The 16,972-nt window shown below is 38.0% G+C and overlaps 1 protein-coding gene across 6 annotated transcripts in view; it reads right to left on the bottom strand.

Annotated features, from left to right (window-relative positions):
* Positions 1–2,540: 2,540 nt before the first annotated feature.
* The window catches only part of RALB (RAS like proto-oncogene B), a 56,257-nt gene continuing 41,825 nt past the window's right edge, over positions 2,541–16,972 (bottom strand). For all 6 annotated transcript variants that reach the window (XM_075001232.1, XM_075001231.1, XM_075001227.1 and 3 more), the window contains 3 exons: positions 15,913–16,121; positions 11,452–11,629; positions 2,541–8,169 (listed from right to left, as the gene is read on the bottom strand). In XM_075001232.1, the coding sequence (XP_074857333.1) occupies positions 8,050–8,169; positions 11,452–11,629; positions 15,913–16,121 (507 nt within the window). In that variant the 3' untranslated portion in view covers positions 2,541–8,049. The remainder of the gene's footprint in view (positions 8,170–11,451; positions 11,630–15,912; positions 16,122–16,972) is intronic.

The following is a 16,972-nucleotide window of genomic DNA, read 5'->3' on the forward strand; positions in this document are numbered from 1 at the left end:
CAGCCTTCAGTAGTCTGAGTGCTTTTATGAGCTATTAAAAGCAACCCATGAATGAAAATTGCTTACATAAAAATAGAACTCTTAACTCCTAAAGAACAGTCCATTCACTGCAGTGGTGGATTCTTGGAGTCAAACTGACTTTATCTGAACAAAAGTAAAGCTCTGAGCAGGCGCCCCCAATCTCACCCCAACACTGCCTCCAGTCCTCTAAAGTTAAAATCTTGGGGCCATTAGCTGCCATTTCCACACCATTCTTTGCTACAAGAGTGGTAGCAGATAACCTAAATGGTGGGGGTGAAGGTTTTATATGGTGAATTAAAACCAGAACCTTGAATTTCCCCTAGAAACATGTCTATGAAATATTGCAGAACTCTTCTCAGTGAAATTCTTCCTTCTTCATTCACATGCAAATCTATGTGTCCTTTAAGCAGCACCGATTTCCCCTTTGCCATACTAACTAGTTTCATGTCATAGAAATTTGACTAAAGCCCCTACCCACTCATGATGAATAGTCTCAGAGAGGTAGCCGTGTTAGTCTGTATCTTCACAAAACAAAATCAGTCATGTAACACTTTAAAGACTACTAACAAAATAATTTATTGGGTGATGAGCTTTCATGGGGCAGACCCACTTCTGAAGTGGATCTGCCCCACGAAAGCTTATCACCTAATTAATTTTTTGTTAGTGCTACATGACTGCTTTTTTGTCTTAACCCCTCATGAGAAACTGGAGTTCCCTTGCACACTGAAACACTTAAGCAGGAATTCAGCTTAGTGTTTGTACAGAAAAGGAAGCTTTTAAATTAGAACAAGGACTTTTACTGCATACGTCACCATAAAGTAGAATAAAAAGAATCCCCTATGGGCGATTCAAGTAATAGATTAAATACCTACTTGTTATGCTCACAAAAGCATTATCAAAGTCTCCCTCCATGGTAGTTTCACATTCAAGTTCTCATCTTTGAGGCCACAAGGTGGAGCCAGCTCTTTTTCAGGAACAATAGATTAGAGTGTTCCCTACATTATCACAGAAATAGACAGCAATTTGCACTCAGGAAAAATAATCACACAACTTCACAAGAGAATACCATGTTAAAGGTGAGACAGAATATAGTACAAATAGGAAGGTTGAGGCCAGGATAACATGTACAATGTGCTGATGGCAGAAGATACAAAAAGGCATATGAAGAGTTCATAAGATTTTACTCTGCTGTGTCTAGCTTACAGAAGCCATTCCTAAAGATGAGGAGGAGTAGATGTATAGTTGAGATTTCTGCCATCTACTTTATGTACAGATTAGAACTTTAAATGACTCATACCAACATATTGTGTATACAGCCGGTTAATATATGGGTGTTTCTGTTCCTACTGTCCATCCTCCCTTGTTCCCTCCAATTGTTTGGCACTCACTTAAGCAGAAATGTAAGGATGGAAGAGATCTTGAGAAGTCATCATGTTCAGCTCCCTGTGCCATGGCAGGACCAAGAAAACCTACAGTATCCCTGACAGGTGTTTGAACAGGGATTCCACCACCTCTCTTGAAAGCCTATTTGAGAGCTTAAGTCTCCTTACAGTTACAAAATTTGTCTTAACACCTAATGCATTTATCCCATCCTGCAGATTAAGCATATTACTTCTTGTCTTGCTTTCACTAGACGTAGAGAACAATTGATCACCAGCCTCCTGGTAACACATCTCAAGATGAATCAGGTTCTTGGTCTTCCTTTATTAAAGACTAAACATGCCCAGTTTCTTTAAAAACAACAAGAAATCCTGTGGCATCTCATAGACTAACAGATATTTTGGAGCATAAGCTTTTGTGGGCAATGCATGAGTGGGGGGCGGGGTTCAAGGGAGGATTTAAAGGGGGGAGATCTCAGTAAAGGGGAGTTTCTTTAAAACTTTCATCTGTCAGATTTTCTAAGCCTTTTATTATTTTTGGTGTTGTCCTCTGGATTGTTCAGTTTGCCCACACCTTTCCTAGTGCATACATCCAAACCTGGACATCACATCCTGTCTGAGATTGTAAACTCTTGAATTGCAGTATATGTCTGTATCATACCTGTAGGCCTTGATCCTAACTGAAGTTCTAGCTAGACACCATTGCAATACTAACAGCAAGTGCCCCTCTCACTCCCACCTGCAGACCTCTCATATTCTGATTTTATCCTACCTAAATGACCTGTCAATAGACTATTTCCTCCCCCCCACAATCAAGGAAGAAATGTGTTTAATCTGCTAGAAAAAAAAGCCACTTTACAGACCAGAAGGGACTCTAAGCACTGCTCAAACAAAATATATGCTAGCAAAACCCACAGGGGCTAGAATCCAACCCACGAAGAAAGCAGAGCCTGCTCCCTGGCCACTTCTGCAGCGTCCCACCTGTGGTAGTCTATCTGGCTAGTGTGCTGCCCGGCCTCTCCCCAGGGAATCTACTATCCAATCCCAGTTACATAGTTCTGTGACCTTATAGTGCAGTAAGGATGAGTGAAGGTACTACAATAATATACACTGCAATAAAAAAGCACAAAATACAGAATATTGCACCCATTTCTCTTTTTTATTAACAATAGTAATACAAATCAGTTGGATTAGCATGATAATGAATACAAAATGGATAAAATACATTTCCATGAACATTTAAATAAATGTTTGTGCAACATTTGAGAGAAAAGCTTTTCTTGATCTACAGAAGAAAAGTAGAATTTACACTGTAGCATAACATGCAATTTAAAAAGGCAATGTCATTTTAATCCTTCCTGTCACTAGCATCACTTCATTATGGTAAACACAGTCGTCGGTGTGTGAATAAAAAGGATGAACTCTTCTTTTTCACCTCAAAAGTAACTCTTGCTATTCCTGTGCAGCCTGAGGATTACAGTGGAAGTGCTATTAGAATGAACCACAGGCCCGAACCTTGATGCAAAAGCCCAAATTATGTAATAGAATGAAGTCCCACATGTCTATTGCAATTATAAAAAACCCTCACTTCCTCACCACTTTAATGAGTGACTATATTTGAAAAAAGATTAATGTTTTGTAATGTTAATGCCCCAGGTTATTTTAATTTGATTCTTTTCTAAAATGCATACCAAACAGCTTTACAAGCTACAACTGGAAGTTTGGCTGCCACTGAAGTCATACCAACATCTAATGCCCAATAAAAAAGTAGGCGTGCTTCTTCTCATTGAGTAAAAGAAAAAAATAAAACCCATATGAGTTTGTTCAGGGCTCTCAGATGTTGAATTAACATATTCAACATCCATCCATCCCCAGAACAAATATGTTATGGACAGCAACAGTAAAAGCTTCTCTCTACACTGTCTTATCCATGTATCTCAACCTAACCCATAGAGATCCTCTCTAAGGATGAGGGGATGGGTCAGTTTCCATACACACAATTTGTGACACATTTTAGAAACAGGATCCAAAGGTGCCTATTAATCACTGTGCTGGTAGGTTTCCTTTTGGATAACTGTCTACACAGACTAGAAATAAAACCTCTGATGTGGTAGACAGCAGTTAGAGTGTAACCACACTCTCTACTGAAGTGCACCACATGGGTACTGCCAGCAAAGGAAAATGATTATGTATCCCCATTCCCATGCCATCCGAATGCCCTCAACTGTAATACTGAAATCACATTTTACAATAGTAATGTACTCAAGGTCTTCCGGCCTTCTAGTCCTGCATGAGTATCAGGTACCCACTGATTTCAGAAATATTCTTCCATGCATCCATGCTGAAAAGGAAAGCAGATAATCATTTGAAACATCTGCCATGCTAATCTGAGGGGAGAGTTTTTGACTCTCTGTGATCCCAACCTTACTTAAACTTGACCTTCAGAACCTTTAGTTGTACAGCCTTCAATTCACACAGCTAGGAGATTATATATGATGTTTCCTAGCCTACCAAGTTATTTTCACTTTCTACACTTGATTTATGATTGACCAGCTAGACTAGGAACAGTTTAGAAATTGGGTTTCCTTCAGCCATATCTTAAAGCCCCCTGACAAGAAGCCATATATCTTTCCTTCATCCTTTAACTACTACCACAGTTTCAATCACCCTCTCTTGAGTTACTGTACCTCCAGACATGCAGAACTGGAAATCACCTGAGATCACTCTGGCACTCACTCTGCTTAGGAGCACAAAAATAGCTAAATATGAGGCACTTCCGAAGACATGAGGTTGAACAAATCATCTGCACACATCTTCCAGCCCAGGAGTACAGTTTACTGCCCAGGTGGTTATTAAAATCAGACTAATAGCTCTTCACACAAGTATTTCTGAAGACTAACCTTGATCATTTTTGAAATTTAGTCTGAATCAATGTAGCTGCCTTGTTCACAGGCAATGAACTGAGAAGAGACTTTCAGGAAAGTTCTCTTTTCTGCATTTGTCATAACTGAAAAGCTGCCATATCAAGTTTATAAGTTACTTTTTGGTTTTAGGAGAGAGAACACATTGAAAGCTCTAACAGAATGTGCTCTCAAGCCTTCTGCACCACTGATACAGATGCTGTGATGTTTAGAAAAGTGTTAATGGGTAATGATTAAAGAACCTACCATTGCTTAGGCATCTTGCTTGGACAAAATAATTTCTGTTGAAAGTCACCTGGAGTGCCTTGGCCTCATGCTATGTTGAGAATAAGTGCTACTCTCCCACAGTGAGTCAGATGGAAGCTGTAATACACAGGTGTGCCTTGTGCAATAAAGGTATTGGTTTTGTTTTTTAGAAGTCTTTCTTATACTGCTACAATTCTGAAAAGATTAATGGGATCTTTGGGTATTAGCTCACCATACATACTTGTTTCCACATCAGTTCTAAGTGAGCTGCTTGTCTGAGACCCTTGCCGAGTGCACTCTGATTTGAGAGCAACTTAAATCACTTTTTAATTAAATCTTACACTCCAGTGAACCTTGATTAGAAATATTTTTAATGCTTGTTTTTTGTCTCAATGGTATTCAAGAAAACCAGAGGTCAGCATGATATATTCATATAAAAAAGTGCAGCTAAAAATTTAAAGTGAGGTTAGGAAGAGAGATTTGGACCAAAAGATATACGTTACTTAAACAATTTGGCAATTCCAGTGTTCCCATCAATCTTTCTAAAATGCCACTGAGAACAGTTTCCTCCAAGAATTAAGATTTACCTGCTATATTTGCAGTAAAGAAATAAGCATTGTGCTTACCCATGAGAACCTGAAAGGGACTTGTATATCAAGACTATAAATGGAATTAAAACTGACTATCTTATTTTCATTTTTCAGATCAAGAAACACAAAAAGTAAACAGTGAAAAAGTCAGACCTATTAAAAATGAAAAGTTAAATCATTAAGACACTATGGATAACACTGTAAAGTAACGTGTTATAACCTCATTCAAATTAATCCCTTTAAGTTATATACCCTCTAACTATACACAATAGTTTTGCACAGGGCTTAAATAAAATATCTGTAAACAAGATTGTTAAGACCCAATACATTTTCATGTTTCTATGTCCTATAGTCAAGGTAGCTTTGTAGTATCATTCTGACGCTTCCTGTCCTGTTTTAAAGGCCAATATTTTCAGAATGTTATGGCTAGAAAAAATGGTCAGCCTCAAACTATAAAGGAATTTGAACTGACAATAAAACAAATTACAGCACCCTTGATTTTATACAGGATATTCCTTCTTCAATAGATCACTTGGCAAGTAGTAAAACCAAGATGTGGAAGACAATAAATTAATGGGATAAGAAACTCAAAAGTCCATGCAAGACTTCAGTCTCATAACATCCACCACATACTGAACTTTATTTTCCTTATGAAATCTAAGTGGAATACATGAGAGTAGCAATCTAAAATATGTGATAATACGCATGTCTCAATAACCCTGGAAGTTAGTTACGTTCAGACTCGAAAGAATTAGATTTCTATAGATAAATGTTGGTGATACAAGCACAAAACAGATGAAAAAATATTTTCATCAATGATAATCAAAATTTATAGAAACAAAGAAAAATGCTGCTTGAGAACTTAGAATTTGAGATGAGGATATTTATTTTCTATGTATTTTATTTTTCTGTAATTTAACATGCTTTAAAAAAAACTAACCTTTCTGAATCTCAGTGTCACTAATTGTTGCCTGACCACTCCCCATATATTCCAGAAACTGTGAAAATTTAAAATTGATAAAAATAAAAAAAACCAATTCTTAAGAACTGATATTAGTCAAAATTAAAATCAAACGCCGCCAATCTTAGATACTTTATTAAATACTGAATTAAGGCCCTCCTGCATCTGCCCTGCTCCCATGCACTTAAAGATTGAACTAACAATTGTAATTTGTTTAGTGCTGACAAACCCTTCATTATCTTGCTCCTTTCTATATCTGATTCTCTTCTCAGGTGTAGCTGATTTGAAGTAACAAATCAGGTGACAATTTGAAAAAATTATTAGTTTTCAGCTAATAGATTTTTCCACTTTTTAAAAATTCACAAAGGAGTTTTTCTATGATTCGTTGAGAAACTGTACAAAACGTATTCCAGAAGCAGGGTAAATATAAAGCTGACAATTTCTGCTATGGTAACAAATGGAAAAATACACAGTATATTTTTGGCAAAGGTACTTGATTTAAACTATTAAGTTGAAGAAAGGTATTTAAGTGAACTACACGTCATGAAGAGACTAGAATCGATAAATACTGACATTTCCCAGTTATTCCCCCCATTTCTGTTCAAACACGGTTGATTAAGACTAAATTCAGTTGCAGCTTTGATAGCAAGGCTCAGAAAAAAAGAGTCTCCAGATTTTAGATAAATACGCAGGGGAACAGTACACTAAAAATTAACAGCAAGGAACATAATAGGACAGTTGCCTAACATCATTTCAGGTTTGTTTCTGACATTTGGCAACTTACTTACTAGCCAAGTAACTGTGTCAAGTTGCGAGGTAGCACAAAAGCCTTACACTGGTTCCAAGCTATTAGTTTTGTGATCGGTGGCCCATGTCCTCTCAAAAGAAAAAAATAAAATAAAATAAAATGTGTCTCAAACAAAATGGATAGCAGACATGCAGTAATTCCACATCTCCATGACATGAATACATGTATTACAATAACACAAAAGAGATAATCTGCACTTTAAACAGTTAAAACAATGCACTGAAGAGCAGATGAAGTAGATGCTACTGTATGAGTCTATTCCCAATACAAAATACAAACTGGGGGTGGGTTATTTTTCAAAAATTAGTGCCAATTTGTTTCCTTTCTAAAAAAATAAATACAGTTTTAGGTCTCTTCCCCACCCACCAAATAATTGTTTTGCTTTGTTGTTTTGTTTTGTTTAAAAAAAAGGAAAAAAGCCAGTTAGGAATACAACTAACCAGTATCTAAATATTAAAAGTTGCATTACCAAAGTCCAATTTCAAGCAACAGGCTTGATTCATGAATACAGCATTGACGAATAACTGAACCAATACAGCTAATTTGCTTTTGAGTGACTACTCCCAAATCTTCAAGATGTTGGCAGTCAAATAGATTTCTGACCATCTGACAAAATATCAACAGCCACTTATAGATTGTGAGACACAAAAAGTCTTGCCACATACTGGTTTGTCTATATTATTAATAGAAAACCCACTTCACGCAGTGAGCGCAGACACCGAAAAATTTCGTTGACCTTAAAAGACAAATTAGATGTTTGCTGAAGTCAGTATAATTTTGGGGGGAAATGATCACATTTGAAAAGACATCAGGAAGCTATTTCTTTGAAATTGACACAGGATTATTTCCTGCAATTAGACAGAAATAACATGCCCAAAGAACCATATTTGTGGGCAAAATTCTAGCTTTGAAAGTTGCTGGCAAAATGAGCCCGTATCAGTGTACATGGCCTCAAATTTCTCTTAACTAATGGGTCACAAATTATATTTTTGCATTTTAAAAAGGAGATAAGTGATTAAAAATCTAAGGGAGGCAATACAAACTTCCTTTCATGAATCCAGCCCTATATCCTTAGTGGTAAGTCTTATTTATTCCATCTGTAGATATCTACAGTTCCTAAGGATCACAGTAAACAACATCTCTCTTTAAAACTTTTCTTGTTCTTGCCACTTTTCTTCCCATTCTTGTCTTTGTTTTCTGACATTTTCTTTGCTCTGATTTCCCTCATAAGATCAAAGAATACCTGGAAAGTTAAACATATTGGAGATTAAAACTACAGTTTTGCCAGCAAAAAAGCAATTAGGATATTGATGCATAAACTAGAATATTTGGCAAACAAAAACATAACACAAGAACAAAGCACCTCATAAAATAAAAATGAGTAGTCTAAACATATATAAATGAGGTCCCAGTGCTACAAATTCAACACCTGTGCTTATGCAGTACATGAATCAGGGGAAGGGAGAAGGACTTACCTAGCTACTAAGTCATTCGGCAGCCTGTTTCAAAATGACAAAAGCCTTTTTTAATGAGTATCACTTAATTGTAGCAAAGCAATACGTTGCGGCATGCAGGGTTTTTATAGGGATCTATGAGATTTATAGTAATCATAGGATAAATGTTTACAATTAACTCATGAAAAATGAAACCAGGAGACAATAAAAGCCTTGGCATAGCACCTTCAACACATTAAGGAATTAATACAACATTGCCTTCATATTAACCTTATTTTGTGGAAAGAAATTCTCAGATTTAGAGAATTCTTAGAAACAGATAATTTAAGTGAATAAAGGTTACAAGTCAAGTAGAATCCACTTCTACCAGTCCCGAAGTCCATGTGCTAATTGGAAAAAAACATTCTTCCTCAATTAAAAGCAGAGCACAGAAGGAAAGGAAAGAACGATATTTTAAGATTACCAGGATCAAAGTAGAGTTTTTTTTGTTTTGTTTTTTTTTTAATACTGTTAACTAAAAATTCAAGACACACAAGAAAAGTCTTTCTAAAAAATTGTAGTTTTACTCAGCTTAAATGTTTAGATGGACAATAAACAGCTGAATTGTTAAGTTAGTTTATGACCAGCCAACGGGTTGAAATAATGGAATTCTCAGGATTATAGAAGTCTACAGGAATGATTTGTTTTAATTCTTGATAATTATTTGTAAGGCAGCTAACTCTTGCAGTTCCCCAAAAAGATATTTTAGTGGATTTAGAGAAGGAAAAAAGTAACGGAGAAATTGGTAGAATGTCACTTTCAGATACTGTATCTGGAAAGCACAAGTACAAAGTGTTTCCTAAAAGGGAGAGAAAAAAAAAACTTGATTCTGCTCCAGACATGGATGTAAAATAAAACTTAGTGCTTCCAAATTTACACGTGTTACCACCGACATACTTCCAAGATGTTCTTTACGTGGCAAATCTAAAACTGCTTAGAGTGAAGCCACTGCTGAGGGTCCATAACTTGAATGGACATGAAAGGGTTACATTTGTGTGGTCTGCACAGATGACATTTTCTGTCTAGACAGACTGCAGTAAACAAGGAATATGGCAAACACATGGGGGCTGGACTTGATGACCTCCCAAGGCCTCTTCTAGCCCTATGATTCTAAGTCTATTTTCAGACTATATTGATAAGACTTAAAAATCACTCTCTTACGAGATCCAGGTGAATTTACAAAGCAAGTGCAGGGTTCTAAGCACTTTCCAAAGACTGATGAAGAATCTCTTACTCAAAATGCTTTAAATCTGCAATGTTAACTCTCGTTTTACTGATTAGAAAACTGATGCACACATGTGATACTGCAGGTCAGAACTGGACTTTATAGTCCAGATCTCTCAGCTTGCTTTCCCAAACTTGAACTGTGCTGCTGCCTTGGTAACTGGATCACTGTTAAACCAAACTAGGAATATAAGTATTATGTTATCTTACCCACCAAGAAATCTGAACACATTACCTAGTGAGTGTATATATATTTGGATGGGAAAGCTAATTTAGTCTAAAAAGCTAACGTAGAGATGCTGTCACGCATGCCTCCTGATTTAATGGCCTCTCTAAGGATGCATCTACACTACGGCAATCCTTTGAAACAAGTTCTTCTGGAACAGATCTTCCAAAAAAAAAAAAAAAAAAAAGATCGCGTCCACATCGAAAAAGTGGCTTAAAAGATCAATCCATTCTTTTGAAAGAATGGGCCAGGGATCGAAAAAGCCAAAGCCACGAGGACTGGTCTTTCAAAAGAAGGGCCTGCTGAGTGTCTACATCCGCTTTTTTTTTCCCCACAAAAATCTTTTGGAAAAAGGCACTCTTCCTCATCCGAAAGAGGATCACCAGAAACAGGGCCACATTCTTTCAATTTCAGATTGAAAGAGTGCATTTTGGTGTGTACATTCTGCATTTTTTTTTTTTTTTTTTGCAAAAGTCCAGGCTTTTCCAGAAAAAAAAACCAACAACTTGCTAATGTAGATGCAGCCAAACAGACTGAAAAGGACGCAGTTTACTGAATATAAAAGTTAAAACCAGCCCTCAGATACAGTTAAGAGTTAAACTGTTCAACCCATCCTAGAAAAAGAGTGCTAGAAGATTTGTTCTCCGACTGTAGACTGTAAGCAATTCAGCCAATAGTCAAACATTGAAGGCACACTAAATGTCCATTATATTTTTAATTCCAACATTGCAAGTTATTGTCTGTGGATGTGTGAGGGGATGCATTTTCATATTCTCCACAGAAAAAGGAAGAGGATCCCAGTATCTGACAAGCTGCAAAAAGCATATATGCACATCCACTTGCTAAAAGGGTTATCACAATCCATCTATTCAGAAATTGAAAAGCAAATTCAATCCAAAAACCCACAAGTGACATCAAGCTGGAGAATACTGAATCTTAAGAAAGGCAGGTATGGAGCGTGTGGGGACTCATGGTACAGGATAGGTAAGCACTAAAAAAAAAAAAAAATTCTCTGTTTTTCAGAAACTGAAGATTCTCTCAGTGATCAGAAAGCAAAGCCGAACTGGCTGTCAGTATTTGGCAGATATTCAACAAAATATCAGAAGTGCCATATGTGAATTGGTGATACAAAAGAAGGAAAAACCAAACTTCAGAAGTGCTGAAATTATCTTCATTTTAATTGTTTTATGATGGGCAGAACTTAGTATACACCACTATTAAGCATTTCAAGCTATAATTTAAATGACCCCGCACTTCAGTGAATTCTCAGAGCTAATAGATTTATTATGCTTTGAATTGTCATCTGAAAAATTGCCATTGCAGAAGGGCTCACTGAACTTGTATATAAAGAAAATTAATGGGATTTTAACAGGTTACATAGACAGAAACAAAACACACGTTTACTTTAATGGGCAAGATATTCATTAATTGAAACATTCAAATGTTACAAGTGCAGACTATTGTGAGGAACAAAAAAAACCAACAATGAATCATGCCTTTATCCCAGAAAGTGGTAAGAATTAGTCACTCAGTACTGAATGAGTGATTCTGTTCCAGTGAAAAATTAAGCTAGTTGCCTTACCTTATCTACATTTGCTCTAGTTTTGGCAGAAGTTTCTACATACTGCACACCCCACTCCTCTGCTTTACTTCTGGCCTCCTCTACAGGCACTTGCCTGCGCTCTTCCAGGTCAGATTTATTTCCCACCACAAGCAAAGGGATTTTGTCCTCTTCAGCCTTCACACGCAGGATCTGTTCCCTAATTCATCAGATATTAAAAACGGAACAGCTGAGTTAGCTTCCTGAGAGCAACAAAAATAAAACACTTGATACCAGGAATAAGCAAACAACCCTCATACTGTGCCAAAAAGTACTGTACCTCTAAACAGCCATTTCAGGATGGCCTCATGCATACTCACTAATGGGTAAAGGATTCCAAATTTAGAATGGTAACACGGCAAGCTCAGAGCCCATCTAAATTGTAAGCTATAGGAAATGGAGGTTAATTACTTGTAACTGGAAGTTATTTCAGATACGTGATCCCAATGTATATTCCACGTGGGAATATATGTGTACACTTTGTGTCTGAGACTGAACACTCCTACATTTATGGCCTTTTTGTCCATGCCTGTGCCCTGGATCTCCTGGATCAACCATGTCTCTATTTTCTTCTCTACCACAAATCCAATCATGAGACAACCGAGGGGAAGGAGGTCAGGTAGCAGAATTCAGAGAGGGAACCACGCATCTCAAAGAATCTCCACTTATAGGTAAATAACCTGCACTACCAAGTTCAGTGCTAGTCCCTATGTGCATTCCACACATGGGTGAATGTCAAGCACTGGTCAAAGATAGGCAGAAAGGTGAGGATGCAAGTGGCAGCTCTCTAACACTACAATTCCCAAGGCTGCATTGACAGAGAAGACTTGGAGTAAAGCCTGGTGCTTCATGAAAGTACAAATAGTGCTCCAGTTTGCTATTTTACAAGTGTCCAGCCTAGGCAATTCCTGAAGATATGCTTGTGCATGAGCAGACTGGGCGCTCACCCCATCTGGGGGAGGGAAATACATCAACTGATAGCAAAGGAGGATAGAGCCAGGAATCCACTGAGAGAATCTGAGTGCACACTGCTTGTCCCCATGCTCATGCTAATATCGTGACTAATACTCTAGGTAATTTTCCAATACCATTTTACTTTTCTACAGTGCCTTCCACTGGAGGATCGCCGAGGGCTTTACAAATAAGTAAGTCTCTCTCTAAATTGGGAAATTCACAGAAGGGAAAACTTGTGGGGGAAGGGGTAGAATTCAGGGAGTTGTGGAATGTCTCATTGCTGCAAAGCAAAACCCTGCTGCCTGGCTCAGGGCCCATGATCTAACCACACAGCTATCCTTTCCTCCAACAGCATGTGTGTTTGCTTCCACTAAAAGCCTGATTAGATCATATTAAAGCCCAATAAAATGTGAGGAAGGTTACGGTTTGATATCTGAAAGCAGCTTGTTACCACTTGATTTATTTGCGGGATGGGGGGGGGAGCTTTATCATTTTTATCAATAAAAAGAGCTTAAAACAACAAGTAGCAGCATCATAATTTTCAAAGGTACTGTGTAAACAGCCAGGAACCCAGTTAAAGTTCAGAGTTCCTGCCAAAGCTTGGAAATCTTGTGCTAGCAGCATACGCTGGTGTTGACTTGCAGTATATTCTTTCAGGAGATGAAGTATGCAGCTCTTTTTAGCTCGTTTTTCATATTTCATTATGTGATGAAGGAATATGTAATAAACACCCACAAGCATGTTTTTACATGCAATTAAATTACAATATCTAATCTATCAAGATTAGGCAGAAAAGCTAGTAAAAGTATCTATTTTCTATTAATTGCTGATTGCATTTAACAGATGCCCCAATTAGTGTCACTTCAAGTGAACAATGTTTTACAACTGAAAAATTATGCACTTGAACACAATCGCTATTAAATTCACAAGATACTAAGGGTTAGCTTCTGTGGGTCACATAGGCAGGCAAAAAGACAAAACAGAAAAGACACGTATCAACCAGCAAATTCTGAATATCAGCAGGATTTCTAGCCTGACTTGGAATAAAACTATGATAAAGGATCTGCTTATAGATAATCTAATAATTATTTACATTAATTGTGTCATGTCAGTGCTTTCCTATACAATTTTTGAACCTTCAAAAGGAAGAGAAGTCGAGTGGTTGTCAGCATAAGATTAAAAATTAGCATTTTGTCCAGTGTGATGGGTAGCTAATCCTCCCCAATCTTTCCAATAGTGAAAGATGAAAACCCCCATGTTTTCATACTGAGGGAGTTACCAGACTCTTTCCATTACCAGCCCAATTAAACACTACCGTTAACTAAATTCATAATCTGCCTGAGCCCACTCCTGCTGAAAGTAATGGGCTTTGCATTCACATTTCCTAAAAGATGTTTTCTTTGGGTCTCATCTCTTTACTCAAACCTTGTTTTTCCCCTTATTCCTAACCCACAAGATTCTACTATAAAGCAGCCCTGTCTAGCTGAAGAAATTTTACCTTTCCATGAAGACAAGCAAAGCACTACCTGTTCCCAAACTGCTAGGTCATAGGGAAAGGGCAAGAAATATCTAGGAAGAGGTTCAGCAGACAACAGGGACTGTACTGAGGCTGAGTGTGCTCCTACAGACCCAGAAAGGGAGGAAACCTTCTCTGCATCCTGGGTGGAACACTGCCCCACCCCACCATCCTCCCAGAAGTCAGGGGCAGCACAGGAAGTTCAAAAGGCTCAGGACTGCCAGGATCACTGACAGTGACAGACCCTGACCCAGAAGAACAGCAAGCCCTGATGGAGGCTCCATTCTCCAGTGACCCAGAGGACCTACTATTAAGTCAGGTATGCCCACAGGGGAAATTAGAAAGTGGTCCAGGGGCAGCTGACCTGTGTCTGGCAGTGTGAAAGAGCACTCATGAGCAAGTCAGCATGTTGCAGTCAGGATCTCCACTGATTCAGTGGAAGATCAGTCTGCCACTGCTGCAGCCCCCAACTGGGACACAGTGGAGCAGGTGGGCCTTCATTCCTCACATCCCAATCCATGGATGGCAGTCTCCCCCCATTTTGCTAGGTAAAATGCCTACCCTTGTTGGCTGTCCTGCCAGAGCTAGGAGACTTAGCTGTGTGCTAAGCCTGAGCCCCTGACCTGCTTGCCACCCCACCCTGATCCAGGGCCTGGACACACTGATTATATATGTGGGATAGGGCCTGGCCAGAGGGCCGCCCTGGCAACACTGGTCACCTATTTAATGGTTTATTTCTTTGTACTAAAATGCTGAGGAAACAAGACCAAAAAAAAAAAAATCAGAGTTGGATGGCAAGGTTTGTAAAGAGGCTACATTTGGGCCTCTTTTTTATTGTTTTATTTTTTTAGTGTTTTTATTTAGGACTTGTCTACATGCACTGCTTTTGTGAACACACCAGTATGCCAATGGGAAAGCTTCTCTAGTAAGGTCATTAATCCCCCTCTATGAGAAGCAGTAACTATGTCAACAGGACAAGATCTTCTCAACATAGAGCTGTCTAAACCAGCAGTTAGGTTGGAGCAACTCTGTTGCTCAGACGTATGGATTTTTCATCCCATGAGCAACACCGTTACATCAAAGTAAGTTGGTAGTTTACCTCAACAAATCAGAGAGCAGATTTAGTTTTTCAAGTTCTCAAGCATTTGCATTAATTGTTAAGAATCAAGAGAGTCCTGTATCATATTTCAAGTTATTGCAACTTTGTTTTTTTACATATATATGTACAGAATTCCCATTACAGATTAACATGGTTATCCACAAGGCTTTTTCATAGCACACAATATAAGTACTAGTTGTCAGCTATTTTATTTGCTGCAGAAATACCAATCTGAGCTGTAGCCAGTTATTTTTAAGCAACTATTTCAGAGAACCAAAACATAAGATTCTATTCTCTTTCCCAGCTCAGCAATCAGAGATATTGTGATTTCAAAATATGTGGTGTTACGATAAAACTGAAGATGTTCCATAAATGAGAGAAGCTCCGGAGATGATGTTCCAGTGGAAGACAAAGGTCAAATCAATATTAAAATACATCACAGGCATTTTAGAAATGAAGCAAAAACACTTACAGCAGAAGCACTCAAAGGATCATTAAAAAACTAACTGACCAATTCTCTAGCATAAAGTTACGAAGTAACACTTACGGTTTCACACCAAGAAATTTAAATTAGCACTTCCAAACTAGAAAACAGACTTTGTTTTTCTCCTCAATTGGGAATATCTAAGTGACACTCCAACATCTACAAGGCTCAAAAGAAATAATGGGTCCACATCTGTGTTCCCTGTAAGATGAATATTTGAGCAGCCACTCAATCTTTTCATCCTTTACCCATTACTGAGCTTTAGAACAAACATTCCATATTCACCTTGTAAAACTCATTCAGACATACATAAATACATGAAAGATATCAGAAAGCATCTTGAGAAACTGACTGCTTTTTTCCCCCCCTACATCCAACTACAGTGCTTACCTAAACTCTGCGGTAGCTGTAAAGGATTCATGTTCGGTTATTGAGAAGACAAGTAGAAACCCTTCCCCACTGCGGAAGTAGTTGTCTCGAATAGCTGCATAATCCTCCTGTCCTGCTGTATCCAGAATATCTATCTGGACTTCTTCCCCATCCAACACTACTTTCTTTCTATAACTGTCGGCTTTCGTAGGTTCATAGTCTTCCACAAACTGGGGAACATAAGAAAGGGGAAAAAAGAAAAAGAAAAATCTACAGTACCCCTGACTTTTTCCTTTCTTTGGACATTTGCTTCAGCACATTCCTCTTCCCTTTTTATGGCCACCATCAAGTATTTATGCCTCAAAGGGCCTTTTTATTTTAATCACTATCAACTATTTAATGCCAGCTTTTTAGCTTTAGTATTTTAACTATTACAGACAGATACAGGACTGGGAATTTTATACCACTGAGTTAATTCAGAGTCTGCCTGCCAACGATACATAGCCAACAGAAGAAGCCATTGTTACATAATAACTGAAAAACTATGAGTGTACTCCAGAATAAGCTCAAGGCTGGTCTGCTGGTATAAACTGACATAGCAAAAGAAGCTGTGACCTTGTCTCTGAGATGTAGACATTGGTATGATTATTGTTTTGTTCATCTCATAGTTAGAATCCCATCTGCATAGGAATACACATTATATCAATTCAGAAGCAAAAGCCGGCGTAGAACACAGCAGCTCTACTATTAAATGGCATAGATTGTCGCAAATACACATCAGTGCTCTATAATCTGCCCTACATGGTTAAAAAGAATTCTAAGTGGGGTTTACAATCCTGGTTCTGATTTATAAAAACATAAGTGACTCAGATATGCAGCGCCAGGCAACCATACTGTTCAACTTGAGACATTTTTGTACCAGATGTGGTCTGAGGTGCTCCAACTGGGTTTCCTATACATTAAGGAAGAGAAAGATTTGCCTCTAGGATGGTTACTAGCAGAGCATCTTGATTCTGGAACTTACTACCTCAGCTTAGTACAAATAGTCCATATCTGTTAACACTTAGGCCAGACTGTTGAT

Source organism: Carettochelys insculpta, chromosome 8 (genome assembly GCF_033958435.1).
Source record: "Carettochelys insculpta isolate YL-2023 chromosome 8, ASM3395843v1, whole genome shotgun sequence".
Lineage (NCBI taxonomy): Eukaryota > Metazoa > Chordata > Testudines > Carettochelyidae > Carettochelys > Carettochelys insculpta.